Here is a 20,570-nt window from a genome sequence, read left to right on the forward strand (position 1 = left end):
ACCTTGTGAAGACTTCCTCATTGCCAACAAAGGGTATATAACAAAGTATTGAGATGAACTTTTGTTATTGACCAAATACTTATTTTCCACCATAATTTGCAAATAAACTGTTAAAAAAATCAGAGGATGTGATTTTCTGATTTTTTTTCTAATTTTTTCTCTCATAGTTGAGGTATACCTATGATGAAAATTACAGGCCTCTCTTTTAAGTGGGAGAACTTGCACAATTGGTGGCTGACTAAATACTTTTTTGCCCCACTGTAATTGTGACCTGTGCGCTTCCACACAATCTAGTGCTAGACAGTTTGATGCTCCGCAGCATGGTGAAAGTGAAGCGATTGTCATTGTGATACAGAAGGCTTGTTTATCTGCTGAGGATCCAGAGCCTTGTGAGCATAATTCTAATGAAGGGTAGTGGTCTGTTAGCAAGTCACAATATTAGTCCAGGCCAAACTTATTTTAGTTGTATATGCTAGTAGCAGAATTAAATAGTCAATGCAAAATTTGATAGGTAGGCAGTCCAATGAAGACAGAATAGGAGAAATTAATTCAAATTGTTGAAATTAGTTCTTAAAAATTTGTTTCAGTAAAAGGTTTGATTTCATTCATGCATTCAATGTATTCCATTTCGCTTTAATTGTTTCTTGAAAGCCCTGCAGGTCTTAGCTTTACTTTAAATTTTTTACTGTACTTTTCTTGCAAGACGCTTTTATCCAAAGTGACTTACAAGAGAAAGACACCAGCAATTCTCATTCGGTTTCTGTAGATTTTGAGTTACAAAACTGAGAGCCCTGATGAGGCCTAACTTGTCAGGAATAGAACATGCTAGGTGATAGCATGTAGCACGAACTAATTAGTACGCGTTATTATCAATATTCATGACTCCGTCCACGTGTCTTCCGGCATCACGTGTGATTTACAACTGAGAAGGCCACGCCCACCCGAAAGCGATTGGCCCGCGTACGTTCAGCTCGTGAGGTGCGCAGCAGTCAGTGGTATTCACGTAGCCGCTTGCGTCGCGCGTCAGTCCGTAACAGCGCTGAACGCAGTCGCCTTGCGCATGAAGCGGAGCTCCGGGCGGCTGCGGAGAACCGGGGTTCTGTCGGTCACCTCGAGCCGAAGCGCGGCCGCTGCGTCTGTACTGCTCGGAAGTTCTCGCGACGTGGACCTTCGCGCACAAAGTACGTGATATTCCTCTGGACGGACGGGAGACCGCGCCGAGTGTCTAGACGGGGGGACAGAGAAGCCTCGGACATGGACGCGTGTCCCTGCGCGCTGCTGGGATGCTCTGTCGGGGTAGTACTGGGAGGTCTGGTTTACGCCGCGTATAAACTCGGCGTGTTATATCAGCTCCTGCACAAGGTAAGCGTTCCTGAGTTCCACGTCTACTGTCACCCACCCCGGAAACGGCACCTGTTCGCGCCATGGTGCGCGTCTTTAGGAAGTAGTAGAAGTAGTTTGGAAACAGCGAGTAAAGGTCGAGGTGTGTCCCGTCGGACCGGTGTTCTGTAGCAGCCGGGCTTCTGTAGGTCAGAGGTCACGCCGCAGAGGCGCTTTGCGCAACGCAACATAATAGACTTTGTTCCAACGTTCATTTCGTTCAAAAGGCAGAACACGGCGCCTGGCCTGATAACAGTGGTGTGAATACACCACAATCTCGCTGCATCTCAACTAAATCAACAGAAAACGTGAACAAACAGCAACAGTGGCGTAGGTACAACTCTTAATTCATAAACCTGTCTTCGTTACCTGGTGATCATAGCATACAATCAAACCACAGCAAGATCTCCAGATCTTAACTCTGTCATAACGCTCATCATTTGAATACCAATAATAATAGTATCATACTCTCCTTAAAGCAAAATACTTTGTTCATTTTTAAGAATCTTGGTGGAATTTTCAAGACTGGATTGTCGATCAATAATTTAATGTGTTTTATGTGTACTTAACATGAATGAATAGTTGTGGATGGACAAGTTAGTAGGGTGGTAGTAGCCTAGTGGGTAACACACTCGCCTATGAACCAGAAGACCCAGGTTCAAATCCTGCTGACTACCACCGTGTCCCTGAGCAAGACAATTAACCCTGAGTCTCTCCAGGGGGACTGTCCCTGTAACTACTGATTGTAAGTCGCTCTGGATAAGGGCGTCTGGTAAATGCTGTAAATGTAAAGTTATTCAGCTATAATGCTAAATCGTCAGTTGTTAGTCCCATAATGTAGTGTTTTGTTCTTTCATCTTCCCAGACTGAAACACAGAGTCCACGGCATGGAGGCGAGAGCGTGGCTCAGGTCCTCCGAGCCCATGGTGTCAAATTTGTCTTCACGTTGGTTGGGGGGCACATATCACCCATCCTTGTGGCCTGTGAGAAACTAGGCATCCAGATTGTGGACACCCGACATGAAGCCACAGCTGTGTTTGCCGCAGATGCCGTGGCCAGGCTTTCAGGTATGACAGACAGATCTAAGGGTTGTACCCTCATCATGTTACTGCTAGCCAACAGTAGTGTCTGGCCAGTGGTGATAGATGGTGAGACGTTGATGGCTTCCGCCTCACTGAAGACACAAGTCATGGATTTGTGTCTTCAGTGGTGTTAGTAGCCTAGAGGGTAACAACCACACCTATGAACCTGAAGACCCAGGGTGACGGTCTCTGTACCTACTGATTGTAAGCTGCCCTGGATAAGGGCATCTGATAAATGCCATAAATGTAAATGGCTTTATGCACCAAACTCTTAAAAAGTGTTTTTTCAGATATAGGAATATGTCACATTTTGCTTTTGACTTGATCCGGACAGCTTGGTTGGAAGATTTTTGGATGTTCAATTTGATTGATCTTCTGTAAGAGGTGTTTATACATCCATGGAGGTCCAACCTTGCAATCTACAGAGCTTAACTCCTCAGCTCTCAGTGTTTCTGTTGACAGCCTCAGACACCTATTCTATGAAACCATTAGGCTTGTCTTGATAGGGAAATTTCCGATACTAATAATGGTACTCAATACTATTTTTGATACTAGAGGGTGAGAAAAAAACTAACTTTTAAAATATATTTTTAAAGATAATTTTTAATAAAGTTAAACACTATATATACTACATACAATATGGATAAAGATAAATGTATAAACATAAAAAAAATTAATGAATACATAAATTCACCCCCCAAAAAAAAAAAAAAAAAATGTTTTGCAATGTTACTTGAAAGACACTGACAGGCTTCATGATGAGACCTGTAGCGTTACCACTCATACATTTATATTTTAAGTGAAAGTGAAATGATTGTCATTGTGATACGCTGCAGCACAGCACATGGTGACACAACAAAATGTGTCCTCTGCTTTTAACCATCACCCTTGATGAGCGGTGGGCAGTGGCACCTTGGCAATATATACATGTACAGAAGCTGTGTGTTTCCGGTGTGGTGGGGGTGGCTGTAACCCACCAACAGCCTGCTTGTATAAATTTGGAAATAGATCTATAGATAATGAAGTAAATATACAATATACAGGTGTCAGTACAGAAGCTGTGTGTTTCCGGTGTGGTGTATTCTGTATGAACACCTCTTACAAAACTACTAACACTTTAAATGGAACCGTGTAACCTACTCTCAGAACAACTTTCAGACCAAAAATATTTCAGGTTTCCCAAAAGGCTTATTTTCACTGCCACTGTCATAGTTTAACAATTGTACAAAATATAAATACATTTTATATCAGCAAACATGCTGATCTCACTTTATGATCAATTTTCTTGCCTGAAATTCTCACTGAATTTTTTGGGGTCAAATGTATCCCTATTCACACACACAGTGAAGGTTTTTCCCAGGTTAAAACTGGATTACCTTTTCAACAACTGGGCCCTGGGGCTATAATGGAGCTAAAGGATCAGCTGCTACTTTCAGAGGTATCAAGGAGACTATTCCACGATGGGCCAAAGCTGTTCTGGCAGCATAAGTGGGACCTTCACAGCTAGTAATTATTGTGTTGTTCCTGTTTGTATTATTATTGAGAGATAATCACAGATCCTTCACTCAGGCACGGTTGGTGTAGCTGCAGTGACAGCCGGGCCTGGCCTAACTAACACGGTAACAGCGGTGAAGAATGCTCAGATGGCCGAATCGCCTCTCCTCCTGATTGGTGGAGCAGCTGCAACACTGCTGCAGGTCAGTATCCTTACCACTAGGGAACTGTTATGTCTGTGACATCAGAAACTAAAAGTAGAGTTAATATTAGAGTTGACATAATTTTTTTCTTTTATATCGGTCTTTGTGGTCCCCTAATACTGTATCTGAAGCCTCTTTCCAAATGCAGAATTACAGCCACTTTTATTATTTAATTATTTGTGTCCACCCAATTCTCTGGCTGGAAAGAGCATGAGAAACGGGAGGTAACCTTTCCTCTTATGACTACATAAGGGGACAAATTCGACCGCCCAAGCTCCTGCTCTCTGAGCGGCGAAGCAGAATGACCAAAGCTCTCTGTACACCAATCATCATTTCTAGCCACTGCAGGACCATAGACAGGCCAGGGGAACTCGTATTATAACTCGTAAATAATCTCACAAAGTGACATTTTCATGTCATGGGACCTTCAAGTAGAATTGTGGCCCATTATCTTTACCCATAACCCCATTCTATTGAAGGTATGAATGCCAGCAGATTCGAATACGAATTATTTAATGTATCAAAAGATGATTTCTTTATTCATTATTCTTTATTCAAAATCATTTTTTGTAATGTTTCTAAATCATTGTACCCAGATTAGCGAGAGAAGCATGAAAGTAGTAGATGGTTTCTATCTACTTCCATGTACTTCTGGTAAATGAGAATTCAGTCCATGCCAACAGATTAGTTGGAAGACATGCCAGAAAAAAGCACACATATGTCCATAAGATCTTCACAATACTGGCTTGACCATCTAGGTCCCCTGACCTGAACTACGGTCACTTTGCATGGACTCATGAAGTAATTTCAAGTGAACCTATATGCAGCTGATAATGAAAGTGTTCACTTTGCTCGCTTTGTTGACTGAAGGGCAGAGGTGCTCTCCAAGATATCGATCAGATGTCTTTATTTAAACCGCTCTGCAAGTTCTGTGCATCTGTGAGGACCGTGCGGGAGATTGTTCCTGTTGTGAAGAAGGCCCTTGCCATTGCGCAGTCTGGGACCCCAGGTACCTTTGCCATAACCATGCACACCAAAAATATGTCCACACCTCTACAAAGGTTTAATGTTGTCAGGAAATTACCATTATGGACACTGTGGCTAGCATCTGTTCTACATAAATAATATTGTGGTGCCTAACTCATGTTGTACAAAAGATATTGTGAAAAGTGACTGTTAAAAGGTCACTATTAAAGGTCCCCTGACATGAACACCTTTTTGCTTTTATATCGGTCTTGTTGGTCCCCTAATACTGGATCTGAAGTCTCATTCCAAAATTCAGCCATGGTGCAGAATTACAGCCACTTTGAGCCAGTCCCACAAAGTGGACACGCCATTTCAGTGTCTGTAGCTTTAAATGCTAATAACGGTGCAGATGTTTTTTGTGGACTTGATGTTGTGTAAACTTTCTTCTTAGACATAAGGGAGAAATTCCAGTCTGAGCTGCTGCTCTCTGAACGGTGAAGCAGAATGGCCAAAGCACACCATTTCTAACCACTGCAGGACCATAGACAGGCCAGGGGAACTCGTGTTAATTTCACAAAGTGACATTTTCATGTCATGGGACCTTTAAATGTTTCCCTGTTTGCCATGCAGTGGTTAAACACTTTTTGCTTGAGTCATGACACAAAAATAATGAAGAAAGCCACAGGAAATCTGCATCAGTCTAACACTGGCCATTTGAAGCTTTTACTATATGATAAGACATAATAAGATAAGATGAGACCCACAAGTGGGAAATTTACATTGTCATGGCAGATAATATGTTGACTATATAATATAAGAGTTCAATGTACAAATAAGCAAATAAATGGTCCTAGAAAAGATATATTTGTGAAGTTTTACATATGAATGGCAACACATTTTGAAAACCTGACTGTGCTTATGATATGCTACCTAAATTATCTTTGTCCCCTAGGCCCTGTTTTTGTTGAGTTTCCCATCGACACACTGTACCCCTATCATCTGGTGGAGAAAGAGTTTGCGGTAAAAAGCGCCCCCAAAGGACTGATTGGGAAAGTCATTGCTTGGTAAGGGATAACCAACATGTGTTGACATTCACTTGTGTCTTATGGAGCAACAATTGAATTTGTCTGTTTGATTAAGGTACCTGCATAATCATCTCATGAACCTGTTTGCTGGGGCTTGGGAAAAGTCTGATTTTTCACCTTTACCTGTGCAGATCCCTTATGCTACTGATGATCAGGTGAGTCTGGCACCTCATACTACACACTGGAATTTATGTTATACAGTTTATCTTATACATAATAATTTATACTATACAGTTTGTTTGGAATAAACAAACACAATTTGTATTGCTTAGATCCAAAAATGTATTGAACTGGTGAGCAGGGCCAAAAAGCCAGTCATTCTTATGGGAAGCCAAGTAACCCTCCCTCCAACACCGGTAGAAGACATCAGGTAAACATGAAACTGAGATTTTTTTATTGCATTCTAATATTCTGCTATTATTCATCAGTAGTTCTAGCCTGGTGCTAGGTTTGAACTCTTTTTAGAGGAAGAAAGCTCATCTTTATTCACTAGAAGCTGTTTTCTTAATGCACTACTCTACAGAGCAAAAATAGAGCCTTCTATTGCTAAATTTTTGTTTTTACCCCTTCATCCTGCCATGAAGTTAACTAACCAATTAACATACCAATAGCCAGTAAATATAAACTCTCATATTATTTCTTGACATTATTTCCATTCTTTCTTCAGTGCATTTTGTTTGTTTGATTTATACTTATATTGCTCTGTCTTGATTACAGAAAGGCTCTTGACTCTCTGGGTATTCCATGCTTCCTGGGTGGAATGTCTCGTGGAATGCTGGGTAGAGACAGCCCACTGCATATCCGACAGAATAGACGTGATGCCCTCAAAGAAGCTGACCTTGTTCTTTTGGCCGGTGAGGAATTGTTCACAGTAGATTTTGTCAGCCGTTTCATGTTCAATATGGTATAACTACTCAGTCTGCATTTTATTGTCTGAAAATGCCATTCACTGTTTAAAATCATCGACTGCTGACATAGAGGTGATAGCCATGGTTTTGGTATCCATGCCATCCTGCCTTCAACTACTTGCAGGCTTCTCAGCATTTTTTACTAATTGTCTAGTGGCTTGATTTTATGTTTTTATATGCTAATTTTTTTTATAATACTGTTTTATAACAGGTACTGTGTGTGACTTCCGTCTGAGCTATGGGAGAGTGCTGAACCGACGCACAAAAATTATTGCAGTCAACCGAGACCAGAGCCAGCTGCTCAAAAACTCAGACATGTTCTGGAAACCAACAGTGGCAATTCAGGGTTGGAATCAAAGTGACAGATTTAGCTGTGTGTTTAAAATTTTATTATGTGTAACTTTTGTGACTACTGTTGCAGGGGATGCTGGGTCCTTTTTGTTGCGTCTGTCAAAAGGCCTAAAGGGATACAGATGTCCTGAAGACTGGCCTCAAAGTTTAAAGCAAGGGGACATCACGAAAGAGAAGGCGAATCGGTAAAATCCTAAACAATCAAATATGCACTCAAATTGATTTATCCATTATCAATGTAAATGTAGTTAGAAGCACTCACTGCCTTCGATATGGATAAATTGTGCTTTCTGGGGGGCGGAAATGTCATTTAGACATATTCCTGCGATCCTGATTTGGTTTTTAATAGGATCAGCATAAAAAGTAATGATCTAAGAATGAAGTTCCAACACTTTTAGGTTAAAACAACACGCTTGGCTGCTCACTGATCGATGCCTTTCCATGCACCAATAATGATATTTTTTTCCTTCAAAGTCATTTAATGTTTCTTTTGTAGAACATCTGTACATGCCTCATTTCACTGTTGACTGCAGTCACTCTCACTGACTCATGACTGCACAATTTACATCAGGGAGCTGGAGCCCATCCCAATACATTGGGTGGAGACTCACCCGATATCTCGGTTTTGCACTTTGTTTAAAAATGAACTTTTGACTGAGACCTATTACTTTACTGCAGTGACAAGGCGGACGAGAAAACGGAACATCACCTGAATCCTCTGAGTGTTCTGCACTGTGTGGACGAGGTGCTGCCCGAGGACAGCATCATTGTCGCAGACGGTGGTGACTTTGTGGGCAGCGCTGCTTATATCATGAGACCCCGTGGGCCACTGCGCTGGCTTGACCCAGGTCTGAACGGGAAATTTTGATCAGCATTTCTGATGTTTTTCCCTGTCGAACCATTAGAAACCAGCCGAGAGCTTATACTGAGACCTGTTTTGAACTCTAGGTGCATTTGGGACCCTTGGGGTAGGAGGAGGATTTGCACTGGGTGCGAAACTTTGCAGGCCTGATTCAGAGGTAGATGTGGGTCATACACTTAGAAAACACAGTATTTCAGAGCAGTCCATGAACTCTGTTTACGGCAGGTTTGGATCATCTATGGCGATGGATCCCTAGGATACAGCGTTGCGGAATTTGACACCTTTACACGGCATAAGGTAGGCAGCGCCCCCAAGGTACTTTATTTGAAATTAATGCTCATTAAAACTCGCCCTGTCGCTCTTTTCACCTGTGCATGTCAATTCCTCCCTTTCTCCCAGTCTAGGTCCATCCTTCTGTCAATGTCAATGTCAGTTTTAATTCTGTGGCACAATTTTAAACAGAGTGCTTTAAAAACAGCCATCCCCAATGCCATATTGTATATTGATGTCGTTTTATACTGTGTTTGAAACAAAGAATTTGTTTCCTGTCAATGATGTCTGTGTTCACTCACATACTTTGCCAATAAACACGATTCTGGTTCGGATTCTAATGCAGTTCTAATGCCCCTGATGCCTGGCTCTGCACAAAATGAGATGTGACTGCAGTTACACTATAGCCAACCTCTGCTTTCAGGTTCCTAGTTCTGCCTGACACAGCTTGACCACTCTCATTCTGCTGAGAGTCTTTGTTTAAGTGTATATAATGCTTGTCTACATCTCATCATCTATATTTGTGTGTGGATTTTTTTTCTGTTCTGTATTTTGTTCTGTTTGGACTTTTGGATACTTTTTGACATTAGGCACTTTCGTGTTTTACTTTTTCAGTGCCACAGAAAATGACACTGTGCTGATGCAGTTTCAGGTCCTTCAAGTATATCTTTTTAACTGTCATGTGATCCTCTCTCCCAGACACCAGTGATCGCTCTGGTGGGCAACGATGCCTGTTGGAGTCAGATATCCAGAGAGCAGGTGCCCATACTAGGCAGCAACGTGGCCTGTGGCCTGGCCTTCACAGGTCTGTGTTTTATTACTACTGCATTAAATTGAAAATGTATCAAGCATTATATATCATTTGATCTGTTTCGTTCTGGCTGCGCCTACTATGATGATGTTGCATTAAATGATGCACTGTTACAACCACTCAGCTCAAGGTGGATGCAAAACAGAAGCATGTTTAAATATTACATTAACGATATACATAGTATAAGTATTAGAAGATGAAACCTGAAAGTAGAAGCATGTTTCAGGCCCAGACAGGGAGGAATGGCTGTCGAAAGTGCGGTGAGAGTGGTGAGACGAGAGCTCAGCTTCCAACTGCTCCTGTATTGCTCCCTTCAATTGAGACCCAATTGGGAATATCTGGGATCTGCAGCTCAGGAATCCCTGCCCCCTGCTGGCCACATTGGGGAAATTCAGCACAGGCAAGATGGAACCTGCAGGGCGGAGCGCAGATGCCTGGCAGGGTCTTCACAATACCGTTGTCAGCATTATTTATACACAGATTGAGAGTTGTACATTGCCATCCCTCCATTAAACCAGGAATCTAATACTGTTCATCGATTTTGCAGTGATTGAAAGCATCTTACTTTCCTGCAGATTATCATCGTGTTGCTGAAGGCTTTGGAGGCCTTGGTCACCTGATCAGGCGTGAAGATGAGTCCAGGCTGGGTGATATTATCACACAGGCACAACGTGAGTGTAGAGAGGGTCGTGCAGTGTTGCTCAATGTTCTCATTGGGAAGACGAACTTCAGGGATGGCTCCATCTCAGTGTAGCCTTAACCACTGTCTCCTAGCTTCAAAAACTCCAGCCACTACACTCCCCCCCTGCAGTGAACAGAGAACGGCACACACCAAGGACGCAAACATCCCTTTACCACTGCATAATGCTGTAACAGCCTATATAAATATCCATTTAAAGCCTTCCGTCTGAGTGTTTTAATATGTTGATTTTGAGAAGGGCTGGGTGATGTGTTCTAAAATTGATGCATTGCTGGTGTTAAAGATTTTCTGACTATTGGCCTTATTACAAAATTCATTTTTTCTATGAGGAGTGAGTAGACTTTTATTAGAATATGACGAGCAAGATTGTTTTAAATATAATTATGAAGCAAGTGACCGGAATGAAGATACATTACTTTATCAGTAATGTTTCTTTCAAGTCTTTTGTATTTGCAGTTGACCAAAGTTATGTAAGAAGTTCACACTAATTAGGGTCATAACTGTGAATAATTTCACTCTTTGTTAGGTTTTATCAATGAATTAAAAAGGGAGTGCAGTTATTTTTTTTTTTTTGGGCATGCTCTCTGCAAATATAATGTTACCTGTAAACCAGACACATGCTACTTTGTTGAGGCTGCACAGCATGCTTACTAACACATCTGCATACAGATTAGTAAGTGTGAATGTTTTGAATTAATGAATTAATTTAATATTTTGTTGCCCAATCATGTTTGAATTTAAATACAATAAAAATTACTTTAAATGATTTTGACCTAAAAATGACTTGTGTGGCTCTTTTATTACACTAGTGACATCTTTAAGGTCTCTAATCTGCAGTAATACATATTCACATCTAAATAAATGACAAACATAAGTCATCAGACCACAAAAGATTATGTGACGGGGGAAAAAGAAGAATAGCTTAGATGTATTTATTTATTGTTGTAATCAGACCATCCGGGTTTTTGATAGTGACCCCTCTGGAAATATCTGCAGGTCTTGTTCAAAACATCAAGATGATTATTAATTATAAAAATTAGTTACCTGCACTGTCCTGGTTGTGAAAGGATACTTCCAGTTGATTATAAAGTTATACTGGGTTAATTTGTGCAAAGCATATTAAATTTCACAAAGCATATTATTTTCTACCCTGGCAATAAATAACAAAACCAGTGCCTAGTCACAGTTTTTCAGACAATTATAATTGGGGTGGTAGTAGCCTAGTGGCCACCAGAAGACCACAAAGACACTGGTTCAAACCTCACTTAACTACCATCGTGTCTCTGAGCAAGACACTTAACCCTGGGTGTCTCCAGGGAAACTGTCCCTGTCACAAGGTGTCAGAAATACACCATTAGAAGGATTTTTCTGTCAGTATAGTATGCCATTGAAATATTGTATAGGCTTTACATCCTTGATTCACTTTTTAATTTGATAGCTGTACCTACAGACAACGTATAACAGTTATAGCTTATATAGTATTCAGTGTTATAACATATTGTGAGTATGCTTCCCTCACCTGTCCTGTAGCTTAAATGCTTTTTTTTTTACTACATGCATTGTGATGTCACTTTCATGAAGTCTCTTTTACACAGGATTTAGACACCTGTGTTATCATGGTTCCAGATAAAGCATGCTAGGAACCACCTGGGATTAAAACAAACCCTGTTGTGATTATGTAACTACACAGGTATTTATGGTAATACAAACATCCCCAACTGCTTTAATCATTTCCATATACGTTTCACCAGCTGGCGCTCCATTCACCCAGTTGGGATGCAGGCCACTGGTCTCTTACAGATGTCAAATTGTGACCCTGTTATCACAGGTACAATGTATCTAACATGTGTACACTTTATCAACCCATTAAATGCAATGAGAGTGGACGTGAAAGAAGGTTTTGTCCAATTAGAGAGAAAAAGAACCAACAAAGCCATCTGTTAAGACCCGACCGAGCATTTCTGAGTTGCCTTTGTTTGCTGTTATTTCCACAAATAGGACACATCCTCTCAGCCAGGGTTGACCTTTGGCCTGGGTTGTCATAGGTTTCCTCACTCTTCTCCCTTCAACCCAAACCCAAGTCCAATATCGTGGATTAACACTAGAAAAACGTTTAATATCAGCTCCCAAGAGAGTCACAGGGACTAAATGACAAATGCTGAAATGACAATAGAATATATAAAAGATTCATTAAAAGTTAAGTCACATTTGCATTTTAAGAATGTAAACGATTTAAAAGGTTTTCTTTATCATTGTAAAGTCAAAAGATAAAGGTGTTGGACACACAACCAAAGAATGTGCTTGTGTATAGTTCAGCTAGTAACTCCCAACCAACCAACCAACCAGCCTCTTCCCTGCTGCCAGGTAACCAACTAACCAGCCAACAAGGCTTTTCCCTGCTGCCAGGTAACCAACCAACCAACCAACCAACCAGCCTTTTCCCTGCTGCCAGGTAACCAATAAAACCAACCAGCCTTTTCCCTGCTGCCAGGTAACCAACCAACCAGCCTACCAGCCTTTCCCCTGCTGCCAGGTAACCAACCAACCAACCAACCAACCAGTCTCTTCCTTGCTGCCTGGTAACCAACCAACTAACCAGCCTCTTCCTTGCTGCCAGGTAACCAACCAACTAACCAGCCTCTTCCTTGCTGCCAAGTAACCAACCAACCAACCAACCAACTAACCAGCCTCTTCCTTGCTGCCAAGTAACCAACCAACCAACCAACCAACTAACCAGCCTCTTCCTTGCTGCCAAGTAACCAACCAACCAACCATCCAACCAACCAGCCTCTTCCCGGCTGCCAGGTAACCTTGTGTGACCGGCGGTTCCCGGACTGAATGCACCTCACTCTTCCTGCCCGCGTTATTACCGGCGCCTGTACAGTAATGCCGCTCGGCGTCAACAGATTCTGCGCAGACGGAGCCGGAACGTGGCTTTTCATTTAGGCAAGCGCGACACCGCGGCGCGACAGTCTAATGAAGCCGGTCGATGGTGACGCGGATTATGCTTCTCCTGTTCTTGGCCGCCTCCTGTGTGATTTTCAGCTGACCGGAACCTGTTGGGTGAGTGGGGACCTCTGATTTGTCGCCGGTGCGACCGGTAGAATGACCGTCTCACGGTGGAACCGGCGACACTAAACGGGCTTCAAAAACAAAAACAGCCGAATCTTGCATTTATGGACGGGTTTATGTATTCAGCTAGTGACCGGTGGTGATGGGATACACTTTTTTAAAACCTTTTTTTATATATTTAAAACCTTTTACTTTTTGACTTGTTTATAATAATTCCCATAATTCCCTGCTTTCAAACTTTCAAAACACGTGAAGATGCGTCAGAAAAGTATTTTAAGATGATCGTGTAAGAAGATGAATATTTTAAACGACCGTAAATTCAGCAAGTGTACTGCTTTACCAGAACGAGACCGGCTGCTGGGTGAAGTAAATTGGCTTTAATTCGAAGGAACGTTCGCTTTGGTGAGTTAGCTGGCTAGCCGCTAGCCTACTGCTAGCTATTCGGCGGTCGGTGGTTAGACGCCAGAACGGCGGGGTTTTTAAGTCCGGGTCTTTTAAGACGTTTTGTGCCTAAAGTTTGTTTCGTCACGCGCAACCAGTGTGTGGACGCCGAGTGGAGAGAACCACGTCATCAGGCACCGTGTCGCTGTCGCTGTCCCTGGCTGTCCCGCCTCCCCGAACTGCTGCGAGCGGCCAGAGGCTGAACTGAGTGAACGAGCCGCGCTTTTCCGCGCAGTTCGACTCGACTTTGAGAAAAATGTAATGACGTTCTCGTGGTTCCAGGATTCGAATGGCCTCTGCTGTGACCGTGAAGACAGAGAAGCGACCTGCTGCCCCCGAGAAGGAGGAAGGCGACACGAATGGGAAGAAAGCCAGGTATCCTTGTCAGAATGGCTGGGAATTGTATTAGTGGAACGTCAAATGCTTTATTTTGAAATAAATATAGGGCACATAGTAGATATACTGCATCCTATGAAATAAATAATGGAACACGTATGCAATATATTATAATATATAGATCATTTAATAAAGTATTGTTTGCTAAACACTGGATAAAATATGTATGAGTAATGAGCAATAAATATTTTTGTTGACAGTGACAATGCATTACAATGACTGTGCATCCAGTGTCATATGGCATACACACCATGAGACATTTGATATTCCAGTTTCATATCTCTATGACAGTCAGGTTATACGAGTATGTAATGTGCATATCTGGCCTGATGGTGGCGCTAGTGATAGGCGTCCATGTGCACAACAGTGGCATGTGAATAGAAGCCTACATAACAAAATACTGTGGCTCTGGCAATAGACAGTTGAGCCATAAATCAACAACACAGCTTCTATTTCAGGATTGTAGTATGCCGTAATAAACACGTAGCTCCTCATTCGCCTGTGCAATAGGAAGCTGCTGCCCAGCCTGAAGACGAAGCGGGCACCTGAGCTGGTGCTGGTGATTGGCACAGGGGTGAGCTCCGCGGTGGCTCCACAGGTTCCTGCACTGCGGTCCTGGAAAGGCCTCATCCAAGCCTTGTTGGATGCTGCCAATGACTTTGACCTCCTAGAGGAGGAGGAAAGCCGTCGTTTTCAGAAAAGTTTGCAGGAGGACAAGAACCTGGTACACGTGGCCCACGACCTCATCCAGAAGCTCTCACCGGTAAGGGTCATTACCTGTGCGATTTACATACTTCATTTCTTTATGCCTTTTACAGGAAGAACAACCTAATATTTTCCGGGATCAGGAGGAGTAATTTTGTAGATTGTCCATAAAATATCATCAGATTTCCCACAGCTTCGACCCACGGCTTGGTCCTACGGCGCTCTTCATCACATACATCAAAACAGCACTGTTTTCCTTCCGGACATCCATGCTGTCCAAAGATCTCAGTGAAATGAAAGGACCAGTGCACCATGTATAAGCTATGAGGACATTTGGGTGGAAAACAAGCTTGAGGTTTTTGAACACAGGCCCATTCCTCACATGCCAGACCTGCCAGCTCAGGCCAGAACAGGCGACTGCCGGAGTCATAATTCCACATGTCTCCAGCAAGGCCTGATTCTCCTAGCCCCATCTGCAATCTCCACCCCAAATTACTGAGGAGACATGTTTGTTTTTCCATTTACCTCTCGGCCACTTTCCATGTGGAGCTGACGTCGGATAGTTGTCCTCTCTCCTTGTATAAACAGTAGTAATGGCAGGTAGGCAGGGCTGAGTTCATTGCTGTAGGTCCATGTAACCTACTTCTAGGAACCACACGTCACATGGGAGATTAAGCTGAAAAATTCTCATATTCACATGGTGTCCTGCCTTCGAGTTCCACTGCGCCAGCGTCTTCTCAAGCCACAAGGAATGCCATGACCCAAATCCCTCTGGGTGGCTTACTGGATGATGACAGGAGGATAGTGGCAGTGTACAAAGTGTGCTTAATCATAGGGACAGAATTTCCTAGGATTCAGATAGAACTGCTCTTTGTAAAATGTCAGATGATATCAGTGTTTAATTCCTACTGCATGCTCCATCTTTTATCATCTGGGTCTCGGTCAAGGCCACAGACAACAGGGGTGACAGGCTGAGCAGTTTGGTTGGAAGTGTTATTGTCATTTAAATGTTTTTAAATGTCTAATAGCACAATAAATATACCAGGTTTCTACGCTCATTAAAAACCCAGGAACGTTATGGAATTTGAAAAGATAATTTTCCAGGATTTGAAAAAGTTTTGGAATACGAAATAAACACATAAAATAGAAAGTCATTGAAATCTGATTTACACATGAATGTGCAAGAAACGTTTAAAACTAGCGCAGGTCCATAGTTGCTTTGCGAATTACGTAGCGAATCAAGTCACATTGCTTCCATATTTTAGCACCTCTGATCCCTCTGATAAGAATCCTGAATATTTATTTTGAATACTCTTAAGAAAAGTACTTCCTTCCTGCCTGATTGCTAATTACTGTAGAGTCCTGAGGTGAGTTAAACCCACAGCAAGGCCATTCTGACCCTGGCTATTCTTAGCTGTCTTACCTGCCGGCTTCTCCAGTGGCCTCTGCCATCCTGCTCAGTGTAATGAGATTTAGGCACCTAATCTACCATTCAGTCAAGCACCACACCAAGCAAAGAAAACAAAAGCGAGGCATTTGCACCCCCACTGACATGCAATTTTATAAATTTAGTACAAAAAAACATTAAAAAGTATCATTTGCGGACCATACTAGGTCCAAGTTTAAAGTTTTTCTTTGGAACCAAGATGTCTGCCTCCATCTCCAGTTACACTCTCTGGGTACATGGCTACACGGGCTTTCACTTACCTCTGCAAGTTCACTTCTGCAGTCCGAGGCTGAATTAAATAATACATTAATATGCATTTGAAAAAATGTCAAATACATACATAAACTAATCTTTTAAAGTCAATACCAATAAAGCCTCAACACCGTTTTGATAAATTCTTAGCTCCGCCCTTGGGAACCATTTAAAATTCTCTGCAGTCCTTTCCCATTAAAACTGCACACTGGATAAGGCAAGAACTATAAACCCAATAAGAACAGTTACCATTATTGGGCTGATCAGAGTGTTTATGCTGGGCAACTAATGTCATGGGCATTGTGGTAGTAGCCTAGTGGGTAACACACTCGCCTATGAACCAGATTGTGTCCCTGAGCAAGACACTTAACCCTGAGTTGCTCCGGGGGGGACTGTCCCTGTAAGTACTGATTGTAAGTCGCTCTGGATAAGGGCGTCTTATAAATGCAGTAAAAATGTAAAAAAAAATGTTATCAGCTCAAAAACTCAACCGGACGCAATTTCCAGGTCTCAAAAAGAGGCCATCTGGTCACCCTATACCACTAGGCTGTGTAAATTTTACACTCACTCTGTGTTGTTTTTATTACTGTTTTTTATTTTTTTTTATATTTAAGGAGGGAAGCAATGTTCTCAATATGTTTCAATGTCTTGGATGACCACTCACTCCCCTCTCCTGATCCTGTCCCCTCCCGGCAGCGGACGGGGAACGTGCGCTCCACCTTCTTTAAGGACTGCCTGTATGAGGTGTTTGATGACCTTGAGTGTAAGATGGAGCATGCTGGGAAGCACCTGCTGCGCTCAGTGCTGCAGCTAATGGAGAGCGGCGCGTTGGTGCTTACCACCAACTTCGACAACCTGTTGGAGATCTACGCTGCTCACCAGGGCACCAAGCTGGAATCACTGGACCTCACAGATGAAAAGAAGGTACTAGAGTCAAGGGGAACTGCAGGGATTTTTCTTTTCATCAGCATTACCTGAGTTCTTCACTATTGGGCATGAAGTATGGGCCAGTTTAATCGACACTGTATACTGTGCTATACCAGAAGCTTCCAGTCACAACCACCTACCAAACAACCCTGGTATCAAGCCAGCTTCTTCAGGGGCAAATTAACAAGATGACATGTTGAATAGTTTAAAGAAGATTTCTACCACTGGTCATTTAAATGTGTGAAACAGCGAACTGTGAAATATACTTGTGTGTGTGTGTGTTTTAGGTCCTGGAATGGGCTCAGGAGAAGCGGAGACTGAGTGTGTTGCACATTCACGGTGTTTATACAAACCCTAGCGGCATTGTGCTGCACCCTGCCGGCTACCAGAATGTCCTGAGGAACACGGAAGTCATGGTTAGTGCACAATGATGTCACACCATGATGTCACAAAAAAGTCTGTGATCACTTTACAAGACAGTCTCAGTGGAATTCTCACTAATAAAGTTACAAATTTGGATGATCCATAATTCACCAGAGGCCAGTTTGGTGTGATCCGTGTGAAACTGCTCTGTATTGATTCCCATTGCAGTCTGTCGGTCAGTGGCTGAGCTCCATGTTTTTTCTGCAGAGGGAGATCCAGAAGCTGTACGAGACCAAGTCATTCGTCTTCCTGGGCTGCGGCAGGACTGTGGATGACACCACCTTTCAGGCGCTCTTCCTGGAGGCTGTGAAGCACAAGTCAGACCTGGAGCACTTCATGCTGGTGCGGCGCGAGGATGTGGGCGAGTTCAAGAAGCTCCGAGACAACATGTTGGACAAGGGCATCAAGGTCATCTCTTATGGCAATGAGTACGCTGACCTACCTGAGTATTTTGAGCGGCTGGCCAATGAGATCTGTAACCGCGACGCAGCCATGAACGGCTGGGGTGAGTGCGCTCCAGAAACCATAAAGTGGCTGTATTAGAAGATGACTGAGGGTGAATGACTAATGAGGGATCGGCACCTATAGTCAGTTCCAAACAGAATACCAACAGGAGCTGGCATAGCTATTATTGAATTTTAAATGAAAGCAAATAGTTTCTTTCAAATTTCCAAAATGACCAGACATTCTTACAAAGGTATAAAAAAAATCTATAAGAAAGTCATTGACAAAATTAGAAATGATGTTGTAGTGCATGATACTTCACGGTTCTGAATAAGGGCAACGGTTTTTGTAATAATCAATGAACCTTTTAAAGTTACAGGCTTGCATTAGTGAATACAGCATCAATATATATTTTTATTGAAACCGAGGATATTTCTAAAAGTTTTGAATTGTAGTATATGAATAAACAAAATCATCCTATTGTAGTTGCTTAATTAATTAAACTGATTAGCGGTATTGGCAGTACCCATATCAGCACGACTCAAAAGACCCATTGTTCATCGGTTTAATGGGGTGACAAGATAATCAGTATTATTCAAATGTTTCAGTTGATTGGTGTTTTTGTGTGTGTGTGTGTGTGTGTAACGCATTTTATTTAAAACCCAGCAGGATCTCCAACGCAAGAGGTAGAGGACCAAAATGGCTTTAACACACAGAAGAACCTCCTGCAAGGTTAGGATTGTGTCTCTTTGATGTCGCCTCACATGTAAAAGCCTTGTAAGCATACATGGATCCGCTGTGGCATGAGTGACATGACGTGGCATGTTTTTGCTTCTGCCTTTCTTTCCATGCTGCTAGAATGACTGAAAGGTGGTAAATATCATTTCAGGAAAAAAGAATTCTATCACAATTACAGATTTGTGTATATTGTGTGTCTTTGTCATTGTGAGCCACTGCATGACCGAAGGAAAACAGCTTGATGGTCCCCCACTGTCCCTTCTTTCTTCATCCAGACTGCCACTCTTGACCTGTGCTGGAGTGAAAGTCTCGCTGTTTACCTCCCTGCTGCTCTCTAGATTCAGTCCCTCCTCCTTGTGCTACAGCCGGTCAGGTCTGATCCCCATGGCGGCACAGAAGAAGCCCAGTACTTCTAAACCACTCCTCAAACCAGCCGTGTCTGAGCTCAGCAAAGGAAAAAAGCTCAGAGAGGGCATGCAGGCCGACCACCACTCTCACTCGCTCCAAACTGCTAGATTGATGAAGGGAATAAGGCGAGGTCATTGGACTGATGTCACTGCAGGCTGCAGCTCCTTAGTTTGAAGGTCAAACACTAATTGCAAATGTAAGGGTTCCCACTCCGTAAAATGTCAAATTCTCTGACTTTTCCATGACTTTCCCGTATACAGAAATGTCCAATATAACATTTGGGTGCTGAGCAGAAATTATAGAATTAAAAAGTACATTTACGTCATTGTTGTTGATTATCGGCAGCTTGGCGTGTTGAATGGAACAAACCAAAAGCTCAGCTCCATCTTTGACATGCATCTTTTATGTCATCGCTTTGAGCCGGTCCTTAAAGCCAAATGTCCTGAAATTTACACTTGCCTGTCATGTTTGGTTAGCAAGTGTAAGGACTTACGTGGACGTACGCACATTTTTAGAGCAGGAGAGGTTTTGAGCAAAACAAGAACACTCACTGGGAACAAGTCTGAAGGTTGAGTCATGGTAACTGGACTTCTTTCTCTAAGGTAGATGCCTTTCATTCTGCATCCAATCCACCTTAAAGAAAGAAGTCCAGTTGCCATGACTCAACTTTCAGACAATTTCACCTGGATGACTGAGAATCTTCACAGACTCACTGGGAACAAAGACACATAAATACACATCAGGATATGGCTACTGCACAAAATGCAATAAAAAAAAATCCCTGATAATTCCTCTGACCCGTGGGAACCCTGAACTATGTTTTTAATGGCCAAATTCACGCAACAAGGAACTGCCAGGACTGTTTCCTCTACGTCAGCTATACCTAAAGGTCAACAATACATATAGTGCCTTCAAAAGGTATTCTTACCGCCTTGAACTTTTTCACGTTTTAAATAGAGAACTCGATTTACACTTTTTTTTTTTTTTTTTTTTCTATATTTTATTTAGGGCTATGTGAGTAAAGGGGCATCTGAACACACAATTATGCACAAATTTGATAAAAATCAGAATACAATCACAAACGTGAGTGTATTTTAATGTTAGAAAATTAAGAACTGTTCAGTGGAGAAACTTTTTCAAGGCACTGTATTTCTTTGTCCTACAGTTTCTGACTGAAAGACTTCCATGTTGCATGAGGAGAGTGT

The 20,570-nt window shown here is 42.3% G+C and overlaps 2 protein-coding genes across 10 annotated transcripts; both read left to right on the forward strand.

Annotated features, from left to right (window-relative positions):
- Positions 1–1,015: 1,015 nt before the first annotated feature.
- Positions 1,016–10,884, forward strand: ilvbl (ilvB (bacterial acetolactate synthase)-like). 2 transcript variants are annotated; one of them, XM_028961945.1, is made up of 15 exons: positions 1,016–1,362; positions 2,246–2,447; positions 4,032–4,159; positions 5,030–5,168; positions 6,078–6,189; positions 6,266–6,365; positions 6,483–6,580; positions 6,928–7,064; positions 7,330–7,464; positions 7,540–7,654; positions 8,148–8,317; positions 8,418–8,488; positions 8,557–8,628; positions 9,301–9,406; positions 9,988–10,883. In XM_028961945.1, the coding sequence occupies exons 1-15, from the start codon at positions 1,255–1,257 to the stop codon at positions 10,164–10,166; spliced, it is 1,872 nt and encodes a 623-aa protein (XP_028817778.1). In that variant the 5' UTR covers positions 1,016–1,254; the 3' UTR covers positions 10,167–10,883. The 2 variants fall into 2 exon arrangements, with proteins under 2 accessions (XP_028817778.1, XP_028817777.1); XM_028961944.1 differs by having other exon boundaries at positions 7,330–7,654; positions 9,988–10,884.
- A 2,038-nt stretch (positions 10,885–12,922) lies between these two features.
- Positions 12,923–20,013, forward strand: fam118b (family with sequence similarity 118 member B). 8 transcript variants are annotated; one of them, XM_028961973.1, is made up of 9 exons: positions 12,923–13,175; positions 13,908–14,000; positions 14,532–14,784; positions 17,122–17,349; positions 17,640–17,768; positions 17,983–18,280; positions 18,886–18,951; positions 19,078–19,092; positions 19,233–20,013. In XM_028961973.1, the coding sequence occupies exons 2-8, from the start codon at positions 13,915–13,917 to the stop codon at positions 19,080–19,082; spliced, it is 1,065 nt and encodes a 354-aa protein (XP_028817806.1). In that variant the 5' UTR covers positions 12,923–13,175; positions 13,908–13,914; the 3' UTR covers positions 19,083–19,092; positions 19,233–20,013. The 8 variants fall into 8 exon arrangements, with proteins under 8 accessions (XP_028817806.1, XP_028817808.1, XP_028817801.1 ...); XM_028961975.1 differs by having other exon boundaries at positions 18,889–18,951; XM_028961968.1 differs by lacking the exon at positions 19,078–19,092.
- The last annotated feature ends 557 nt before the right edge of the window (positions 20,014–20,570 follow it).

This window comes from Denticeps clupeoides, chromosome 19 (genome assembly GCF_900700375.1).
Source record: "Denticeps clupeoides chromosome 19, fDenClu1.1, whole genome shotgun sequence".
In the NCBI taxonomy this organism is placed as follows: Eukaryota; Metazoa; Chordata; class Actinopteri; order Clupeiformes; family Denticipitidae; genus Denticeps; species Denticeps clupeoides.

Bases quoted from the DNA above. Each gene is read 5' to 3' on its own strand.
- ilvbl (XM_028961944.1), top strand. From the start codon at position 1,255: ATGGACGCGTGTCCCTGCGCGCTGCTGGGATGCTCTGTCGGGGTAGTA. The intron at 6,190-6,265 runs GTAAGGGATAAC...TGTTTGATTAAG, and splicing joins ATTGGGAAAGTCATTGCTTG to GTACCTGCATAATCATCTCA. The intron at 9,407-9,987 runs GTCTGTGTTTTA...ACTTTCCTGCAG, and splicing joins CTGTGGCCTGGCCTTCACAG to ATTATCATCGTGTTGCTGAA.
- fam118b (XM_028961968.1), top strand. From the start codon at position 13,915: ATGGCCTCTGCTGTGACCGTGAAGACAGAGAAGCGACCTGCTGCCCCC. The intron at 14,001-14,531 runs GTATCCTTGTCA...CCTGTGCAATAG, and splicing joins ACGAATGGGAAGAAAGCCAG to GAAGCTGCTGCCCAGCCTGA. The intron at 17,769-17,982 runs GTTAGTGCACAA...TTTTTTCTGCAG, and splicing joins TGAGGAACACGGAAGTCATG to AGGGAGATCCAGAAGCTGTA.